Genomic DNA, 23,305 nt, shown 5'->3' with positions numbered 1-23,305 from the left:
TGTTTGAGGTTGTGGACAGGTGTCTTTTATACTGATAACAAGTTCAAACAGGTGCCATTAATACAGGTAATGAGTGGAGGACAGAGGAGCCTCTTAAAGAAGAAGTTACAGGTCTGTGAGAGCCAGAAATCTTGCTTGTTTGTAGGTGACCAAATACTTATTTTCCACTATAATTTGCAAATAAATTCATAAAAATCCTACAATGTGATATTCTGATTTTTTTTTCTCATTTTGTCTGTCATAGTTGAAGTGTACCTATGGTGAAAATTACAGGCCTCTCTCAATGTTTTTAGTGGGAGAACTTGCACAATTGGTGGCTGACTAAATACTTTTTTGCCCCACTGTAGGTGATGTACGATTATATAGATTTACAATGTAGTTGAATCACGCGCAGATAATACCAGACAGATAACGTTGTTTGGCTGTGCTATCGTGTCATTAGGTTGGAGAATCTCTGTACTTCTGCTGGAACAGAGATTAGTAAATACTTCTCTTTACAGCATGAAATGGTTTCCAGGGGCGAGTCCCACGTCAATAAAATGAAAGATTTCCTGCCTTTGACAAAAAGCCAACATTCCTCTCATATTGTGCACTACAGTGATGCAGTGAATAGCTGAGTTACAGCACACAACCAACGCACAGCGAGTTCACAGGGTGTCCCACTCTAATACAGTTATCTACTTGAGGTTATTGGTACAGTTGGACTGTATTGACTGATGTTTGGAGCTCCAACAGTTACAGGCGCAGGCAGACAGAACCTCAGGCTACTGAAGCATACCAATATACTGAATTGTGTGTTTCATTCAAATAAAGATTAAAGTGATGCAGTGAAACTTAAACAAAATACTTGTACTAAAGGCTAACTAACATAGAATAAAAATGACTCCATTGTCCTTAAGGCGGAATTGGCTAACAATGTGAAATGATTGGCAAAAATATCCACTCCACTATAATCTTCCTAATAGCTTATCTCCTTCCTTTACCTGCAGGCGGAGGGCAGTGTGTCTGTGAAGGACAGTGTGCCCGGAGGCGGGGGCAACAGTCTCACCGGAGTGAGAGGCGGGGGCAACAGTCTCACCGGGGTGAGAGGCGGGGGCAACAGTCTCACCGGGGTGAGAGGCGGGGGCAACAGTCTCACCGGGGTGGCAGCGGAAAGAGAGAGATTGTCTGTGGCGCAGGTGCAGAATGGAGTCATGAGCAGCGGGCACACAGACAGAGACAGGACCCATGCTGATGCTAGCAGTGGGCACACAGACAGAGACAGGACCCAGGCTGATGCTAGCAGTGGGCACACAGACAGAGACAGGACCCAGGCTGATGCCAGCGGCGGGCACACAGACAGAGACAGGACCCATGCTGATGCCAGCGGCGGGCACACAGACAGAGACAGGACCCAGGCTGATGCCAGCAGTGGGCACACAGACAGAGACAGGACCCATGCTGATGCCAGCGGCGGGCACACAGACAGAGACAGGACCCAGGCTGATGCCAGCGGCGGGCACACAGACAGAGACAGGACCCAGGCTGATGCCAGTGGCGGGCACACAGACAGAGACAGGACCCAGGCTGATGCCAGCAGTGGGCACACAGACAGAGACAGGACCCAGGCTGATGCCAGCGGCGGGCACACAGACAGAGACAGGACCCAGGCTGATGCCAGCAGCAGCCCCAAGCAAGAGAGGAAAGGTCCAGAGAAGAACGGGTTACCAGATGCCCCTGGTTCCCCCAGTGCCAGTCAGTCTGAAGACAGCCCCCCGGGACCACCCACCCTCCTGCATCAGAGCCGGAGCCCCCCCTCCCTGGAGAACAGGTTTCTAGTGAGCCGGGAGCCGAGCCGGGAGCCGAGCCGGAAGCCGAGCCGGGAGCCGAGCCGGGAGCCGAGCTGGAACGAGCAGGAGGACTCTGAGAAAGACAAAGAGGAGACTCTGACAACTCCGCCACGCAAGAAACGAGGCAGGCGGAAACTGGAGCGCCCAACAAAATGTGAGTCCTGTCTCCTGCTTGGTGACATTACTGTCTTCATTCTCACTACATTCCTGGCACAGCCAGCTCTGCACTGGCTGAACTGACAGGCAATGCCAAGTGAATGAAAATTAACAATGTATGGTTTCTCCTTGAATGCTGTGGCCATTTTTAATTATTCTTCGGGTGTGTTCAGTGTGGATGAATTTAACACAGTAATGTAGAACATGTTAAATAAACAAAAGATAGTAAAAAGCTTTAAATAGATCTGGAAACAGTGACCCTGGTCACCTCTGTGTCCCCCTCTTATCTTCCTATCCCCTCTCTCTCTTCTCTCCCTTCTCAGAGGGCAGCCAGGCTGTCTCTCTGTGTGTGTGTGTGTGTGTGTGTGTGTGTGTGTGTGTGTGTGTGTGTGTGTGTGTGTGTGTGTGTGTGTGTGTGTGTGTGTGTGTGTGTGTGAGGGAGAGAGAGAGAGAGAGAGAGAGAGAGAGAGAGTCAGTTTTCTGTTGGGTACGGATTTGTGTATTGGTATAATGCTCTCTAAGTGAACCTAATCCACATGCTGTATGGCCAGATATGGTACCTCTCTAAATGAACCTAATTCACAGGGAGGAGGGAGGATGGAAGGAGGGATACATAGCAGGTTGAATAAAGGAAGGGGTTCTGCCATCCATCCAAAGCAGGGTTCCTCTACTGGTGGCCCGTTGGTGCTTGTCTTTGGCCTCCCAAGTTTTCTGAGCCCCCAAAAAATCTATATTTGTTTCGGAATTTTTCATCGTTGGACATAACAGACTGTAAAAACGACAGGAAATCAGCTCTAGGTTCTGAAATCTGTTCCACAGCATTCCCACACATGACGTATACAAATGGAAGCAAGGTTAGAAATTAATGTGTTTAGTAAAATATTATATCTGTTTTGGCTTCTTGCGGTCAATTTGCAGTCCACAAATTATTTATTTATTTGTTTTTGTTGTTGAATTTTTACCCCTTTTTCTCCCCAATTTTGTGGTATCCAATTTTTTAGTAGCTACTATCTTGTCTCATCGCTACAACGGGCTTGGGAGAGACGAAGTCATGCGTCCTCCGATACACAACTCAACCAAGCCGCACTGCTTCTTGTGTCAGAGGAAACACCGTGCACCTGGCAACGTTGGTTAGCGCGCACTACGCCCGGCCCGCCACAGGAGTCGCTGGTGCACGATGAGACAAGGATTTCCCTACCGGCCAAACCCTCCCTAACCCGGACGACGCTAGGCCAATTGTGCGTCGCTCCCGGTCGCGGCCGGTTACAACAGAGCCTGGGCGCGAACCCAGGGACTCTGGTGGCACAGCTGGCGCTGCAGTACAGCACCCTTAACCACTGCGCCACCCGGGAGGCCGCCCACAAATTATTTTGTAATTGACCATCCGCTCAACAAAACAAGTAGTCCTGTGGCTGAACCGAGTTGATGATCCCTGATCTACAGAGCACAGCACAATAACTACAGCACAATAACTACAGCACAGCACAATAACTACAGCACAGCACAATAACTACAGCACAGCACAATAACTACAGCACAGCACAATAACTACAGCACAGCACAATAACTACAGCACAGCACAATAACTACAGCACGGCACAATAACTACAGCACAGCACAATAACTACAGCACAGCACAATAACTACAGGGCACAGCACAATAACTACAGCACAGCACAATAACTACAGCACAGCACAATAACTACAGGGCACAGCACAATAACTACAGCACAGCACAATAACTACAGGGCACAGCACAATAACTACAGCACAGCACAATAACTACAGCACAATAACTACAGCACAGCACAATAACTACAGGGCACAGCACAATAACTACAGCACAGCACAATAACTACAGCACGGCACAATAACTACAGGGCACAGCACAATAACTACAGCACGGCACAATAACTACAGCACGGCACAATAACTACAGCAACTACAGCACAATAACTACAGCACAGCACAATAACTACAGCACAGCACAATAACTACAGCACAGCACAATAACTACAGCACAGCACAATAACTACAGCACAGCACAATAACTACAGCACGGCACAATAACTACAGGGCACAGCACAATAACTACAGCACAGCACAATAACTACAGCACAGCACAATAACTACAGGGCACAGCACAATAACTACAGGGCACAGCACAATAACTACAGGGCACAGCACAATAACTACAGCACAGCACAATAACTACAGCACAGCACAATAACTACAGCACAGCACAATAACTACAGCACAGCACAATAACTACAGGGCACAGCACAATAACTAACTAGCACAGCACAATAACTACAGCACAGCACAATAACTACAGGGCACAGCACAATAACTACAGCACAGCACAATAACTACAGCACAGCACAATAACTACAGCACAATAACTACAGCACAGCACAATAACTACAGCACAGCACAATAACTACAGCACAGCACAATAACTACAGCACAGCACAATAACTACAGCACAGCACAATAACTACAGCACAGCACAATAACTACAGCACAGCACAATAACTACAGCACAGCACAATAACTACAGGGCACAGCACAATAACTACAGCACAGCACAATAACTACAGCACAGCACAATAACTACAGGGCACAGCACAATAACTACAGCACAGCACAATAACTACAGCACAATAACTACAGCACAGCACAATAACTACAGCACAGCACAATAACTACAGCACAGCACAATAACTACAGCACAGCACAATAACTACAGCACGGCACAATAACTACAGCACGGCACAATAACTACAGCACAGCACAATAACTACAGGGCACAGCACAATAACTACAGCACAGCACAATAACTACAGAGCACAGCACAATAACTACAGCACAGCACAATAACTACAGCACAGCACAATAACTACAGCACAGCACAATAACTACAGGGCACAGCACAATAACTACAGCACAATAACTACAGCACAGCACAATAACTACAGCACAATAACTACAGCACAGCACAATAACTACAGGGCACAGCACAATAACTACAGCACAGCACAATAACTACAGCACAATAACTACAGCACAGCACAATAACTACAGCACGGCACAATAACTACAGGGCACAGCACAATAACTACAGCACAGCACAATAACTACAGCACAACAGCACAGCAACTACAGCACAGCACAATAACTACAGCACAGCACAATAACTACAGCACAGCACAATAACTACAGCACAGCACAATAACTACAGCACAGCACAATAACTAAGCACAATACAGCACAGCACAATAACTACAGCACAGCACAATAACTACAGCAATAACGGCACAATAACTACAGCACAGCACAATAACTACAGCACAGCACAATAACTACAGCACAACAATAACTACAGCACAGCACAATAACTACAGAGCACAGCACAATAACTACAGCACAGCACAATAACTACAGCACAGCACAATAACTACAGCACAGCACAATAACTACAGCACGGCACAATAACTACAGCACAGCACAATAACTACAGCACAGCACAATAACTACAGCACAGCACAATAACTACAGCACAGCACAATAACTACAGGGCACAGCACAATAACTACAGCACGGCACAATAACTACAGCACAGCACAATAACTACAGCACAGCACAATAACACAGCACAATAACAGCACAGCACAATAACTACAGCACAGCACAATAACTACAGCACGGCACAATAACTACAGCACAGCACAATAACTACAGCACAGCACAATAACTACAGCACGGCACAATAACTACAGCACAGCACAATAACTACAGCACAGCACAATAACTACAGCACAGCACAATAACTACAGCACAGCACAATAACTACAGGGCACAGCACAATAACTACAGCACAGCACAATAACTACAGCACAGCACAATAACTACAGCACAATAACTACAGCACAGCACAATAACTACAGCACGGCACAATAACTACAGGGCACAGCACAATAACTACAGCACAGCACAATAACTACAGCACAGCACAATAACTACAGCACAGCACAATAACTACAGCACAGCACAATAACTACAGCACAGCACAATAACTACAGCACAGCACAATAACTACAGCACAGCACAATAACTACAGCACAGCACAATAACTACAGCACAGCACAATAACTACAGCACAGCACAATAACTACAGCACAGCACAATAACTACAGCACAGCACAATAACTACAGCACAGCACAATAACTACAGCACAGCACAATAACTACAGCACAGCACAATAACTACAGCACAGCACAATAACTACAGCACAGCACAATAACTACAGCACGGCACAATAACTACAGCACAGCACAATAACTACAGCACGGCACAATAACTACAGCACGGCACAATAACTACAGCACGGCACAATAACTACAGCACAGCACAATAACTACAGCACAATAACTACAGCACAGCACAATAACTACAGCACAGCACAATAACTACAGCACAGCACAATAACTACAGCACAGCACAATAACTACAGCACAGCACAATAACTACAGCACAGCACAATAACTACAGCACGGCACAATAACTACAGCACAGCACAATAACTACAGCACAATAACTACAGCACGGCACAATAACTACAGCACGGCACAATAACTACAGCACAGCACAATAACTACAGCACAATAACTACAGCACGGCACAATAACTACAGCACAGCACAATAACTACAGCACAATAACTACAGCACAGCACAATAACTACAGCACAGCACAATAACTACAGCACAGCACAATAACTACAGCACGGCACAATAACTACAGCACAGCACAATAACTACAGCACGGCACAATAACTACAGCACGGCACAATAACTACAGCACGGCACAATAACTACAGCACAGCACAATAACTACAGCACGGCACAATAACTACAGCACAGCACAATAACTACAGCACAGCACAATAACTACAGCACAGCACAATAACTACAGCACGGCACAATAACTACAGCACAGCACAATAACTACAGCACGGCACAATAACTACAGCACGGCACAATAACTACAGCACGGCACAATAACTACAGCACAGCACAATAACTACAGCACGGCACAATAACTACAGCACAGCACAATAACTACAGCACAGCACAATAACTACAGCACGGCACAATAACTACAGCACGGCACAATAACTACAGCACAGCACAATAACTACAGCACGGCACAATAACTACAGCACAGCACAATAACTACAGCACGGCACAATAACTACAGCACGGCACAATAACTACAGCACAGCACAATAACTACAGCACGGCACAATAACTACAGCACAGCACAATAACTACAGCACAGCACAATAACTACAGCACAGCACAATAACTACAGCACAGCACAATAACTACAGCACAGCACAATAACTACAGCACGGCACAATAACTACAGCACAGCACAATAACTACAGCACGGCACAATAACTACAGCACGGCACAATAACTACAGCACAGCACAATAACTACAGCACGGCACAATAACTACAGCACAGCACAATAACTACAGCACAGCACAATAACTACAGCACAGCACAATAACTACAGCACAGCACAATAACTACAGCACAGCACAATAACTACAGCACGGCACAATAACTACAGCACAGCACAATAACTACAGCACAGCACAATAACTACAGCACAGCACAATAACTACAGCACAGCACAATAACTACAGCACAGCACAATAACTACAGCACGGCACAATAACTACAGCACGGCACAATAACTACAGCACAGCACAATAACTACAGCACAGCACAATAACTACAGCACAGCACAATAACTACAGCACAGCACAATAACTACAGGGCACAGCACAATAACTACAGCACAGCACAATAACTACAGCACAGCACAATAACTACAGCACAGCACAATAACTACAGGGCACAGCACAATAACTACAGGGCACAGCACAATAACTACAGCACAGCACAATAACTACAGGGCACAGCACAATAACTACAGCACAGCACAATAACTACAGGGCACAGCACAATAACTACAGGGCACAGCACAATAACTACAGGGCACAGCACAATAACTACAGGGCACAGCACAATAACTACAGGGCACAGCACAATAACTACAGCACAGCACAATAACTACAGCACAGCACAATAACTACAGCACAGCACAATAACTACAGGGCACAGCACAATAACTACAGCAGTTTAGAGAGGAGGAGAGGAAGAGGGAAGGATTAGGTGAACTGCAGGAGCGCTAGGAATACGAGAGCTGGAACGCCCCCAAACTGGCAAAGTACATAGTACACTACATTTGACGAGGGCTCATATGTGCACTGTTAGGGATTAGAGTATTTGGGATGCCGACATAGTGCCGACCCCTCCCTCCCCCCTCCCTCCCTCCCTCCCCCTCCCTCCCTCCCTCCCTCCCTCCCTCCCTCCCTCCCTCCCCCTCCCTCCCTCCCTCCCTCCCTCCCTCCCTCCCCCTCCCTCCCTCCCTCCCTCCCCTGCTCTCCTTGCAACCTAACAGAAACTCCCTGACCTTGGCAGAAGCCACTATAATGTAAAGTAACCCCCAATCTGCCTGCTTCACTCTGGTTATTTTAGTCACTTATTCCTATTGATGAAACTGAGAGAGAGGGGGAGAGAAAGAGAGAGAGGTGGAGGGAGTGAGAGGTGGAGGTGGAGAGAAAGAGAGAGAGAGAGAGAGAAAGAGAGTACCGTACACAATCTTTAGAGAGGGAGGTAGAACAAGAGAGAGGTGGACAGGGAAAGAGAGAGAGAGATAAAAACGGTGAGATAGAGGAAAAGGGGAGGTGCAGGGAGGGAGGGAGAGGGAGGGAGAGAAAGAGGTGGAAGGAGGGAGCGAGAGAGGTGGAGGGTGGGAGGGAGAGGTGGAGGGAGGGAAGGAGAGAGGTGGGGGAGGGAGAGACAGAGAGGGGGAGGGAGGGAGAGAGAGGGAGGGGGAGGGAGGGAGAGAGAGAGAGGTGGAAGGAGGGAGAGAGAGGGTGGGGGGAGGGAGGGAGGGAGGGAGGGAGGGAGGGAGGGAGGGAGGGAGAGAGAGTGGGGGGAGGGAGAGAGGTGGAGGGAGAGACAGAGAGGGGGAGGGAGGGAGAGAGAAGGAGGGGGAGGGAGGGAGAGAGAGAGAGGTGGAAGGAGGGAGAGAGAGAGGTGGGGGGAGGGAGGGAGGGGGAGGGAGGGAGGGAGGGAGGGAGATGAAAGCAGAAAGAGAGAACCAAGTTGAAAAGGCCTCTCTTAATGAGCGTGGACCAGTGAGTGTAGGGTGTAAAGGTTGTGTACGGTACTTCAGTGACAGCCCCAGGGTAGTTAAAGCAGGAAAACATGGTCTGCATCCCAAATGACATGTCGGGGTAAAAGGGGACTTTGAGACGGCGTACCAAATGGGACCTGGTCAAAAGTAGGACACTGTATAGGCAATAGGGTGCCATTTGGGATGTACACATGCTATCAGGATGTTCCCACAGGCCTCTCAGAGCTCGAGTGTTGTAATGGGGCTGGGTAATACAACTCTTCAGTCCACTGTTCTTCTGCTGGGCTGTCACGGTCTTTCAGGGTAGGATAATAAAATGGTTGTATTCTGTGTTTCTCAATGTTGTGTCATAACGTCCTGTGATGTGTAGCAGCTACATGCAGTGTTGAGGGTTGATATGAAAACAGTGTATTGTATCAACCCTGTTCCACAAATGTGCACACTGCTCAAGAGGGATCATAGCTATAAAGACTGTTGTTGTGAATGTGAGTCAGCTGCTTTTTCCTTGGACCTTCTCCCTTCCTCAGCCTCTCGCTGCTCTACGTACTCTAGAAATTGAACAGGCTTGGAAGCTGTAACCCTGGGAAACTGATGGCTACACTCATAATAGCTGCCTGGTATTTTGATGCAATCATTTCCATGGTAATGTAGAATGTTGATTAAAATGATGCTAACTGATGAGGCTCATGTAATGTTATGTATATGTTGTAACGTCAGTTGACTCAACAAATCACAGCACAGTGTGAAAGGCACACCTCCTGCTTGTACTTCCTGGCATGGTTACAAAATGGCTGCCAGTCCACCCATTATGTCATCATGGACTTGAATGGGGACGTCCGTGGTTAAAAGTCATTAGTCATAATGCTGTTTCAGTTGGGTAGTGTCCATGCTCCTTGGTTAACCTCAACTCTGCTGAACGCAAGCAGGTAAACAATGCTGCTTCAGAATGGATAACACGCCTTTGTAATCACAGCTGACCTGGGTTCAATACTATTCAAAAAACGATTTCAAATCCTTTATCTGGGCTCGATTGAGCTTGCCTGGTGTAATGGAACCAATAGAAGAGTTGTGCAAACCCCGACCATATGGCACTGACTTACAGACCTCAGGAACTCATTTCATTCACCGCCAGATATGTGGGGAAAGCCCCAAGGATGCTTCCCCAATGGCACTCTATTCCCTATGTAGGTTAACTTCCTCTGACCTGGTCAAAGGTAGGGCACTGTGTAGGGGACAGTGTGCCATTTGGGACAGAGTCTCGTTTCTGAAGTTCATACTACTAGTGGAGAGTAGGTTAAGATACATTTTATTACTAGAGGCTTGAGGAAGTATATTTCTCTGCAGCATTTAGCCTACAGGAAGTGTGTCAGTTTCCTTTTCTGTATATTTTTATCACACCACCAACGGTTGTGTGGTTTTGTATTTCCAGGCCAGGTATGTTATGTTACGGCTTAGGGTGCAGTTTTCCATCTACACACACACACACACACACTCACGCTCATGCACGCACACACACATACACACACACACATGCTCATGCACGCACACACACACACACATGCACACACCTACTCATGCACGCACACGGACACACACGCTCATGCACATGAGCACATACACGCACGCACACACGCACACACACACATGCACACTCACAGACACAGACATGCCCACACACATGCGCAAACACACACACGACAGACAGCTAGTTGTAATGGAACCATGTGCTCTAACAGGAAATGCAAAGCATATTTCTATGAGGTGTAGATAGGAAACATCCAGCAACATTCAGTCAGGCTGGGTGTGGATGTACATAGTCAAGCTGCCTGGGAAGTGGATGATGCCCTTCTGATTGGACCATGTTAGTGAATGGTGAGTGTGAATGCTGTTGGAGGGAGACTCCTGTTTCTACTATAAGTATTACTACTTTATTACAGTGAAGTCATTGGAACAACACTGTTCCGGAAGCAGGGTGATTGTAATCAAGAAGGCATAGTAGTCGGTGTAGCACAGGTCCATACTGGTTCAAGTCCATCAAGTGCGTAGAGATCCCTGCAGAGATGTTATGTGGACCTAAAGTCACACAAGAGAAGCAGTGAGTAGGCTACAGTGTGTAGTTGTTTTTTTCTGCTTAGTGGCGAGGGGTTGTGAAGTGGTACGAGCTATGGTAATAGCAGCCAGCTGTGGCTCTCCTCTCCACTACTCATCATGGCTTTACCACACCAAACCTCTGTTGCATCAACTCATCTCAGCCTCCATCTCTTCAGCTGACTGACTGACTGACTGACTGACTGACTGCACCAGCAGCACCTGCACTTGTCTATTCTCTGTCCCTCAGCACATTGAGGTGCCTGAGCTTCACAGGAAAGGGCCTACAACAGGGATGTTGGGAAAGGGTCGATAACAGGGATGTTGGGAAAGGGCCTACAACAGGGATGTTGGGAAAGGGTCGACAACAGGGATGTTGGGAAAGGGTCGACAACAGGGATGTTGGGAAAGGGTCGACAACAGGGATGTTGGGAAAGGGCCTACAACAGGGATGTTGGGAAAGGGCCTACAACAGGGATGTTGGGAAAGGGTCGACAACAGGGATGTTGGGAAAGGGTCGACAACAGGGATGTTGGGAAAGGGTCTACAACAGGGATGTTGGGAAAGGGTCGACAACAGGGATGTTGGGAAAGGGTCGACAACAGGGATGTTGGGAAAGGGTCGACAACAGGGATGTTGGGAAAGGGTCAACAACAGGGATGTTGGGAAAGGGCCTACAACAGGGATGTTGGGAAAGGGTCGACAACAGGGATGTTGGGAAAGGGTCGACAACAGGGATGTTGGGAAAGGGCCGACAACAGGGATGTTGGGAAAGGGTCTACAACAGGGATGTTGGGAAAGGGTCGACAACAGGGATGTTGGGAAAGGGTCGACAACAGGGATGTTGGGAAAGGGCCTACAACAGGGATGTTGGGAAAGGGTCGACAACAGGGATGTTGGGAAAGGGTCGACAACAGGGATGTTGGGAAATGGCCTACAACAGGGATGTTGGGAAAGGGTCTACAACAGGGATGTTGGGAAAGGGTCGACAACAGGGATGTTGGGAAAGGGTCGACAACATGGATGTTGGGAAAGGGTCGACAACAGGGATGTTGGGAAAGGGTCGACAACAGGGATGTTGGGAAAGGGTCGACAACAGGGATGTTGGGAAAGGGTCGACAACAGGGATGTTGGGAAAGGGTCGACAACAGGGATGTTGGGAAAGGGTCGACAACAGGGATGTTGGGAAAGGGTCGACAACAGGGATGTTGGGAAAGGGTCGACAACAGGGATGTTGGGAAAGGGTCGACAACAGGGATGTTGGGAAAGGGCCTACAACAGGGATGTTGGGAAAGGGTCGACAACAGGGATGTTGGGAAAGGGTCGACAACAGGGATGTTGGGAAATGGCCTACAACAGGGATGTTGGGAAAGGGTCTACAACAGGGATGTTGGGAAAGGGTCGACAACATGGATGTTGGGAAAGGGTCGACAACAGGGATGTTGGGAAAGGGTCGACAACAGGGATGTTGGGAAAGGGTCGACAACAGGGATGTTGGGAAAGGGTCGACAACAGGGATGTTGGGAAAGGGCCGACAACAGGGATGTTGGGAAAGGGCCGACAACAGGGATGTTGGGAAAGGGTCGACAACAGGGATGTTGGGAAAGGGTCGACAACAGGGATGTTGGGAAAGGGTCGACAACAGGGATGTTGGGAAAGGGCCGACAACAGGGATGTTGGGAAAGGGTCGACAACAGGGATGTTGGGAAAGGGTCGACAACAGGGATGTTGGGAAAGGGTCGACAACAGGGATGTTGGGAAAGGGTCGACAACAGGGATGTTGAGAAAGGGTCGACAACAGGGATGTTGGGAAAGGGTCGACAACAGGGATGTTGGGAAAGGGTCGACAACAGGGATGTTGGGAAAGGGTCGACAACAGGGATGTTGGGAAAGGGTCGACAACAGGGATGTTCATTTACCTGTGGCTTTAGGTTCTACCTGGCAGCTGAGAGAACCAGAGTGAGTTAAGGTCGTCTTCGAGGGGGCCATTGACGTTGTCTTCAGACAGCTACGTCGTTCTGACACGTCTAACTTTCCTAAGACAACGATGCCATGTGGTGAATAGACTTCTAACCTAGGCAGCAGACTTTGATATACGCTGCTAAGGTGACAGGCTATTGTGACAAGCTCAGCTAGCCCACAAGTGTCTAACTACAGGTCAGGTAGAACTCTTATGAATGATTGAGGAGATCCACTGGTCCTGTGTTGCCGAGTGGCTTTGTTTTTTCTGTCGATGCCAAGGTGACTGTGGCTGTCATCTCTCTCGTCTCCTATGTGCTGACATTACTCTGACTTTTGGCTCGCCCACAGGAACACGTTATTGAATGATTGCTCCAGTGTCACTCACTGTGTTTCCCTCTAGATGTGGAGCAGAAGGAGGATGGAGGTGATACAGCCAAGAAACAGGTAAGTCATCCACTGTCTTCATTATACTGTGTTACATCATCAATCAATCCATCCATCAACCAGTCAATCAGTCAGCCCACTTCTCCAGCTCCTCGCATCAATTTAACAATGGTAGAATCTCCCTCCAGCCGATGCTTACATCAATCCTATGGAGGATCTAGTCTAACATTCAGACTGCTGTACAGACAATTACACCCTCCTGGAAAAGCTTGGAGAAATGGGATGTATCCTCTTCAGACTGACCTTTGGGGGTTGTGATGTTAGCTGGTGATGATGCTGAACTAGGGGGAAGTGCTGTTCTCCTTTTACGATATCATTTTTACAATATCATGACCTCCTGGACTTTTGAAAGAAATGGTACCTATTGGCATATAGATCTGAGATATCAAATACACTTGGTGCCCAGTCCGACATGAGAAGGTCCTTGCGTTGGCCAATGACTTCAGCGGGCTCGCCAAGCCAGGCTGTGATTAGTAGAGAGTGAGACAGTATAGTGGGTTGCCAGGGCTCTGGAAGAGACCGTTTGTGTTCCTTGCTGTTTTACCAGTCACACATTGTCTGCATTGGGCTGCAGTTTTGTCAATGAGTCATCATCCTTTTCTGGAGCGCCCCCCCTACGCAGCCCCCCTCCGCCCACACCCCAAAAAGGGCAAAGAGCAAAATATTGCTTCTCTGGCTAACTAGCAACAGTACTTGCCAGCAGTTTCAGCAGTGATAGCATGAAACTGTTTGCCATCTTCCTCCTCTACAACCTTGCAAAAAGCAGAACAAACAAACAGAAAACAAGTACGTTAGTTAATATCTTTATTCCGGTGTTCTTCTTTGTATCCCTTTAAACAGGGAGTTGGAGGCCCTGGGACAGGCAGGCTGCGTGGCTCCGTCAGTCTGCGTCAGAGGCCCATTCCCAGAGTAACCTTCCAGGCCGGGGACCCATATTACATTAGCAAGAGGACCAGGGAGGAGTGGCTGGCCAAGTGGAAGATGGAGGTGAGTACAGTACCTCCCACTGGATGGCTGGCTAGCCACTGTCTCAGGCAGGGTTAGACTCTTAAGGGTGCCCAATGTGTCTTGGGGGTGCCCAATGTGTCTTAAGGGTGCCCAATGTGTCTTGGAGGTGCCCAATGTGTCTTGGGGGTGCCCAATGTGTCTTGGAGGTGCCCAATGTGTCTTGGGGGTGCCCAATGTGTCTTAAGGGTGCCCAATGTGTCTTGGGGGTGCCCAATGTGTCTTAAGGGTGCCCAATGTGTCTTGGGGGTGCCCAATGTGTCTTAGGGGTGCCCAATGTGTCTTGGAGGTGCCCAATGTGTCTTGGGGGTGCCCAATGTGTCTTAAGGGTGCCCAATGTGTCTTAGGGGTGCCCAATGTGTCTTAGGGGTGCCCAATGTGTCTTAGGGGTGCCCAATGTGTCTTGGAGGTGCACAATGTGTCTTGGGGGTGCCCAATGTGTCTTAATGGTGCCCAATGATTCTTGGGGGTGCCCAATGCGTCTTAGGGGTGCCCAATGTGTCTTGGAGGTGCCCAATGTGTCTTGGGGGTGCCCAATGTGTCTTAAGGGTGCCCAATGTGTCTTAGGGGTGCCCAATGTGTCTTAGGGGTGCCCAATGTGTCTTGGAGGTGCCCAATGTGTCTTAGGGGTGCCCAATGTGTCTTAGGGGTGCCCAATGTGTCTTGGAGGTGCCAAATGTGTCTTGGGGGTCCCCAATGTGTCTTGGGGTTTCCCAATGTGTCTTGGAGGTGCCCAATGTGTCTTGGGGTTCCCAATGTGTCTTAGGGGTACCCAATGTGTCGTGGAGGTGCCCAATGTGTTTCGGAGGTTCCCTTGGGGTGCCCAATGTGTCTTGGGGGTGCCCGATGTTGATATCTTTCACAATTGTGGGGCTTATGTGTGGGCTCTAGGACTGACTCCAAAGATTTGAATCATTGGGTTTCAGCCCTAGTGGGCCCTGATTTGTTATGGAGATGATTTGTTCCCAGTCCTCTCTAGCCATCCTGTTATTCAAACCTGGTTTCAGGGACCACAAATAGTCCAGAGCTGTCTGGCAGGGTTACCAAGATTCCAATAGGCCAATAGACAGGGCATTCTCAGCAAAGTGGGACGGTATTTGTTGGGTTCTCTCACAGCCAAGTGTATTTGATAGGTCATTGATATATCAAAGAGATACCATTTATTTCATTGTTTTTGTAGGTTGGTTGAGTTCACAGTTTCCTTCCTGTCTTTGTGTCTTTGTAGGACCTACTTCAGGGCACCATTGTTGACCAATGATAAATGACCGCTATGTTGTTGCTCACTTTTGTGCTTTTTTGCCTCAGTTTGGTTCCCACTATACAGCCCAAAGTCACATTATAGGCATGGACTTGCACCAGTTAAAGACTAATCTAGCCCCCACCTGAATACAAACTGGACTTAAGTTTATTAGCCATGTAATGAACTAATTGGAAATCCAGTAATAATGCAAACTAAGGAGAGAAAACCAAGTTAATTTACAACGTCGAGACTAATAAAGTTAATTTACGATATCGAGACGAATAAGCACATTCTTCTGTTGTTACAACCACTTTATTATAGTTTATGTTGCAGTAATGTGGCTGCCAAATGTTCATCCCTATAACAGGCTATTGCATTGGTAGTTTCTGAAATCATGCCTCCTCCTGAATGTGACTACACAGCATTCCTCCTCACCCAATGGGACGTAATGTACTCTACTGCTTATTCAAGCTGTGGGATTTAATTTCAGATCAATAATAACTCTTTCTCAAAACAATATGTCATAAATCCTTAGAAATGTTTCCCTCCCACTCTATCTCTTTCTCTCTATCCCTCTCTCTCACCCCTCCTCCCCTCTGTCTCTACCTCCCTCCCTATCTCTTTCTCTCTATCCCTCTCTCCCATCCCTCCTCCCCTCTGTCTCTACCTCCCTCCCTATCTCTTTCTCTCTATCCCTCTCTCTCATCCCTCCTCCCCTCTGTCTCTACCTCCCTCCCTATCTCTTTCTCTCTATCCCTCTCTCTCACCCCTCCTCCCCTCTGTCTCTACCTCCCTCCCTATCTCTTTCTCTCTATCCCTCTCTCCCATCCCTCCTCCCCTCTGTCTCTACCTCCCTCCCTATCTCTTTCTCTCTATCCCTCTCTCTCATCCCTCCTCCCCTCTGTCTCTACCTCCCTCCCTATCTCTTTCTCTCTATCCCTCTCTCATCCCTCCTCCCCTCTGTCTCTACCTCCCTCCCTATCTCTTTCTCTCTATCCCTCTCTCCCATCCCTCCTCCCTCTGTCTCTACCTCCCTCCCTATCTCTTTCTCTCTATCCCTCTCTCCCATCCCTCCTCCCCTCTGTCTCTACCTCCCTCCCTGTCTCTTTCTCTCTATCCCTCTCTCCCATCTCTCCTCCCCTCTGTCTCTACCTCCCTACCCCCTCCTCTCTCTCTCTCTCTCTCCTCTCTCTCTCTCTCTCTCTCTCTCTCTTTCCTTCCTTCCTTCCTTCCTTCCTTCCCACTCTCTCCCTCCCTCCTCCCCCCTCCATCCCTCCTCCTCTCTCTTTCTAACTCCCCTTCTCTCCATCCTTCCCCCCTCTCTCTCCCTCCCTCCCTCGCTCTCTTGCTCTCCCCTCCCTCTCCTCTCTCTCTCCTTTTCTCTCCTTCCTTCCTTCCTTCCTTCCTTCCTCCCCCTCTCTCCCCCTCCCTCCCTCTCTCTCTCTCTCCTTTTCTCTCCTTCCTTCCTTCCTTCCTTCCTCCCCCCTCTCTCTCCCCTCCCTCTCCTCTCTCTCTCTCCTTTTCTCTCCTTCCTTCTTTCCTTCCTTCCTTCCTTCCTTCCTTCCTTCCTTCCTCCCCCCCTCTCTCTCCTCCCTCTTCACATCAGACTATAATACTCCTGGTAGTAAGGCCAGAACTTGTAGTGAGACTGTCACTGTTACGTAATGAGTGGCTGTGTCCATGGCAACAAGATGGGGGCTACCATTTAGTCTCTCACCCCACCCCTCCAGCCCTCAGCCCTGCCATTGGAGCAGGCTTGGGAAGAACCCATAAGAGTGTCTGGCGGGGGGAATTATTTGCAAATTAGCAGGACATGCTGGGGTCTGGCGAGTGAAACGTGGTAGAGAACCACAGAAACAGGCAGCTGAGGTTAGGCACCGCAGCTCTCATTTTACAAATATAGAAGCGGATTTTCTTTCAACTAGCGGCTTTAAAAATCATAAAATAACATAAAGAGGGCATTTCATAAAATAAGCATGTGTTAGAAGAAATAGTCAGTATATTGTGATATACATTTTATTTCTTTGTGAGAACATTTGCATAAGGATGGATTTGTTGTGATGGCATTGCAGAAGCCCTTTTCCCAGGACTAAACAGAAGAGGTAAAGAATAGGCTGGCTGGTTTGGCTGTTGTTGTTGTTGTTGCTGCTGCTGGGGACAAGGCATCAGGTTCACTGTGTTTCTGGACTTGACTGAGAAGGAAAGGAGCTGTCTGAACTGAAAGGGTTGGCTTAAAGGGGAAGAATTCCTTTCTACTCTGTTCTTCTGTTTCTCCCAGAGAAAGAAAGGATCACTCTTTTTAAGTTCCTTGTCTTACAGAGGACTTTTCACTCCTTCCTCCCGCCCCTCATTCTTCTCCTAACCCCTCCCCCAGCCCCAGCTATGGATATGAGGATGAAGATGAGGTTTGCAGCATATTTCCAGCACTGTTTGCAAGGCAGCCTCTTGGCTCTCTGCCAACATTTTGCAAGTCCTCTCTAGCCAACCAGAATTCCTGTCTTTAGTCACCTGACCCTGAATTTCCAGACAAAGAAATGTTCATGCTTCTTTCTTTATTTTTATTGAGTGATCTCCTCTACCCCAGGAGTGGGGGGTAAACAAATTGCAGCCCCCACATTGGATTAAAAGGATTGTGTGCTGGCGTGTATGGGTATGTGCAATGCATTATTTGTTTGCTAACATTGTGGTGGAGAACGTGCATTAGACATGAACCCGCATACAGCAAGAGGAATATGCTGACTTTGGGTATTTCCACTAGAGTTGCTACTGCCCATCTGTTGTCTCTCAGCAGCTTAAAGGGAAACACTCTCTTTATGAAAGGAAAGTGAAAGCAGTGATTTTCACAAGTGCAGAGAAAACGTTTTTTTAATTTTTTAATTTTATTTAATTTTATGAGAATAATGTGATCCTGAGGGGGGAATGTGCATAAACTGTGTCCTGATTTAAAGCAGTAACACTAAGAGTGTTTAATGCACACATTAGCTGTGCTTTCTTGTGGTTTTACTATTTTTTCCCCTGGTGGGTTTGGTTTTCTTCCCAGTTTAGATAAGCTACTTGCTTACACAATACATGTCTCTTTTGTGTACATTATCAGCCACCTATTCTAGATCAGAATAGTTCTAAAAGCATTATGCCTATGTTTCTGACAGACGGTTTAGCAGCTGTAGAGATTGTAGTGTAAAGATTGAATATCTGAACCGATTGAACTGGGAGGAAGTTCAATGCTAGGCCTCAACCCTTCTCTCTGTCGTGTGGACTGTTTTAAGTCTACATTTTTACATTGTAGTCATTTAGCGGACGCTCTTATCTAGAGCCACTTACAGTTAGTGAATTCATCTTAAGATAAATAGGTGGGACAACCACATATTACAGGCATAGTAAGTAGAAGGGGGGGATATGCTTAATGGAATGTCCTTGTAAGATGATTAAAAGATTTTCAAGTCCTTTTGAAAGTAATTTGACCAAGCTCGGGTGGCAGTTTTAACAATACCACTTGTGTATTCATAGTGAACTATGTTCATGTATTCATGACTGACCCTGAAATATTATTCCTACTTGCCTCCTAAAAGGACCCAATACAATGGGGACCAGATGGCGTCTTTCAGTGTGTGTGTGTGTGTGTGTGTGTGTGTGTGTGTGTGTGTGTGTGTGTGTGTGTGTGTGTGTGTGTGTGTGTGTGTGTGTGTGTGGCATTTGTTACGTGTGTGTACTTGGGCATGTGCGAATGTGTGTGTGTGCGCGTGGAACAGATGTGTGCGAATGTATGTGTGTATCTGAGTGACCCCCCGCCTGGGCCAGTAATAAAATACACAGCCATTGTGGGGCATTATGACAACGATTAGGGCTAATGAATACTGTTACCACATTGCTACACACGGTTCTGCTGTGTTCATCTGTGTGTTAAGGTGTTTCAGGGTTAATTACCTGCCTGAAAGCAGCTACGATCATGATCTGATGATCCTAACAGTCTGTTTACTATAATGTTGAATCACATCATTCATTTTAGCTTACATCTCTCTGGGAATCCCCATTGATTTCTTCCTGTGTAGGGAAACAAATGGTTGTGTTTTATTAATGCTTTACAAATACCAACCCAGTTGGTCATACAGTATACAGTAATTCAATGTTCCTGACTACAGAGTAGACGTGTTGGAGATCTTTGTGTCAGAGAAATGACTTGGTCAAATCCTTGACCATACCTGTATATTAACCATGTAGTTGTCTATCTCATCTGGTAACACTAGGCATGAAGCTGCTATTATACCTGTATATTAACCATGTAGTTGTCTATCTCATCTGGTAACACTAGACATGAAGCTGCTATTATACCTGTATATTAACAGTGTAGTTGTCTATCTCATCTGGTAACACTAGACATGAAGCTGCTATTATACCTGTATATTAACAGTGTAGTTGTCTATCTCATCTGGTAACACTAGACATGAAGCTGCTATTATACCTGTATATTAACCATGTAGTTGTCTATCTCATCTGGTAACACTAGACATGAAGCTGCTATTATACCTGTATATTAACAGTGTAGTTGTCTATCTCATCTGGTAACACTAGACATGAAGCTGCTATTATACCTGTATATTAACAGTGTAGTTGTCTATCTCATCTGGTAACACTAGACATGAAGCTGCTATTATACCTGTATATTAACCATGTAGTTGTCTATCTCATCTGGTAACACTAGACATGAAGCTGCTATTATACCTGTATATTAACTATGTAGTTGTCTATCCCATCTGGTAACACTAGACATGAAGCTGCTATTATACCTGTATATTAACCATGTAGTTGTCTATCTCATCTGGTAACACTAGACATGAAGCTGCTATTATACCTGTATATTAACCATGTAGTTGTCTATCTCATCTGGTAACACTAGACATGAAGCTGCTATTATACCTGTATATTAACCATGTAGTTGTCTATCTCATCTGGTAACACTAGACATGAAGCTGCTATTATACCTGTATATTAACTATGTAGTTGTCTATCTCATCTGGTAACACTAGACATGAAGCTGCTATTATACCTGTATATTAACCATGTAGTTGTCTATCTCATCTGGTAACACTAGACATGAAGCTGCTATTATACCTGTATATTAACTATGTAGTTGTCTATCTCATCTGGTAACACTAGACATGAAGCTGCTATTATACCTGTATATTAACCATGTAGTTGTCTATCTCATCTGGTAACACTAGACATGAAGCTGCTATTATACCTGTATATTAACCATGTAGTTGTCTATCTCATCTGGTAACACTAGACATGAAGCTGCTATTATACCTGTATATTAACCATGTAGTTGTCTATTTCATCTGGTAACACTAGACATGAAGCTGCTATTATACCTGTATATTAACCATGTAGTTGTCTATCTCATCTGGTAACACTAGACATGAAGCTGCTATTATACCTGTATATTAACAGTGTAGTTGTCTATCTCATCTGGTAACACTAGACATGAAGCTGCTATTATACCTGTATATTAACAGTGTAGTTGTCTATCTCATCTGGTAACACTAGACATGAAGCTGCTATTATACCTGTATATTAACCATGTAGTTGTCTATTTCATCTGGTAACACTAGACATGAAGCTGCTATTATACCTGTATATTAACCATGTAGTTGTCTATCTCATCTGGTAACACTAGACATGAAGCTGCTATTATACCTGTATATTAACCATGTAGTTGTCTATCTCATCTGGTAACACTAGACATGAAGCTGCTATTATACCTGTATATTAACCATGTAGTTGTCTATCTCATCTGGTAAAACTAGACATGAAGCTGCTATTATACCTGTATATTAACCATGTAGTTGTCTATCTCATCTGGTAACACTAGACATGAAGCTGCTATTATACCTGTATATTAACCATGTAGTTGTCTATCTCATCTGGTAACACTAGACATGAAGCTGCTATTATGTGTGGAAACTGCTATAGATCCAGTCTATGAATAAGAAGCAGCTCTTATTGTTTGCCCAGGAACTGGGGGCCTCATGGGGTACTGAACAACAAACACGTGACAAGAGAGGTTGTCTTCTGCAAAATGTCTCTAGAGTCAGGAAGTCAGTCAGAGGAATGGAGGGCTTTTCCACCGATTAACTACTAACCTACTAATCTCAACCAGGCGCAGTTAGTAGTTAGCAGTTAGCTGATAACAGTTAGCTGATAGCAGTTAGCAGTTAGTAGTTAGCAGTTAGCTGATAACAGTTAGCAGTTAGCTGATAACAGTTAACAGGTAGCTGATGACAGTTAGCAGTTAGTAGTTAGCAGTTAGCTGATAACAGTTAACAGGTAGCTGATAACAGTTAGCAGTTAGTAGTTAGCAGTTAGCTGATAACAGTTAGCAGTTAGCTGATAACAGTTAGCAGTTAGCTGATAACAGTTAGCTGATAGCAGTTAGCTGATAACAGTTAGCAGTTAGTCGTTTTTCCATTGTTGCTTATGTTTGCCTTCTTTCCTGTGTGCAGTACAGTACTGTATAAATTTGAGACAAGTTTAGTGTGTAGGACAGTATGTCTGTATGGTACATTATACCAACACTCAGCATCTTTTTAACATCAAAGATACCATGTACCAGGAGTAGCTAATTTTCATTCCTACTGGTCTTATTGTTAGTACCCATTCATGGTGTCATTGTCTATGTTGATCTCTGAGTTGGCACATAGTGTATATGTGCTGCTAGCTAGCTGATATCTCTGAAGTTGTCAGTGGTAGGCAGCGTGTTTAAAATGATAAAGACTGCATTGTCTCTCTCTCTCTCTCTCTCTCTCTCTCTCTCTCTCTCCCCACTACCTCCTGTGCGTTTTATTTTTTCTCTCCTGCGGCTCTAGAGAGCCTGTCTTGCAGACTGCCTGCCTGGTGTAGCTGCACTCTCACGTGAGAGAGAGAGGCCCCAAAAGGGGGCATTTACAACTGGGAAAAAGGCCAGAGACGAATATCTGGTTCTTATAGCCCCTGTACTCTATTCCTCCCCCACCATTGTTTGGTAGAGTCAGTTTTCCATTGATTCTGAAGATAAATGACCCACTAGCAGCACCCTGGAGAGAGCAGTTACTCCCCCAAAATGTGCCAAGATGGCCACCACTGTACCGTTGTAACAGTACTGTACAGTAGCCTACAGGATTTTACATTTCTATTTGACATTTTAGTCATTTAGCAGACGCTCTTATCCAGAGCGACTTACAGTAGTGAGTGCATAAGTTTTCCTCACTTCCTTAAAATCTACCTGTAACTTACTTAGTCCCATCAGATGGCCTGTTACATTATCAATG

General features: G+C 46.3%; 1 protein-coding gene across 5 annotated transcripts in view; it reads left to right on the top strand.

The window, feature by feature from the left end:
- LOC135525585 (DNA (cytosine-5)-methyltransferase 3A-like) overlaps positions 1–23,305 on the top strand; it is a 115,288-nt gene that overhangs the window by 15,944 nt on the left and 76,039 nt on the right. For 4 of the 5 annotated variants that reach the window (XM_064953292.1, XM_064953290.1, XM_064953291.1 and 1 more), the window contains exons 4-6: positions 990–1,983; positions 13,713–13,756; positions 14,597–14,743. In XM_064953292.1, coding sequence (XP_064809364.1) covers positions 990–1,983; positions 13,713–13,756; positions 14,597–14,743 — 1,185 coding nt within the window. The remainder of the gene's footprint in view (positions 1–989; positions 1,984–13,712; positions 13,757–14,596; positions 14,744–23,305) is intronic. The other variant, XM_064953293.1, reaches the window with a different exon arrangement.

This window comes from Oncorhynchus masou, chromosome 32 (assembly GCF_036934945.1).
Source record: "Oncorhynchus masou masou isolate Uvic2021 chromosome 32, UVic_Omas_1.1, whole genome shotgun sequence".
In the NCBI taxonomy this organism is placed as follows: Eukaryota; Metazoa; Chordata; class Actinopteri; order Salmoniformes; family Salmonidae; genus Oncorhynchus; species Oncorhynchus masou.
Note: the sequence above shows the minus strand (reverse complement) of the source record. Positions and strands in the feature narration are given on the sequence as shown.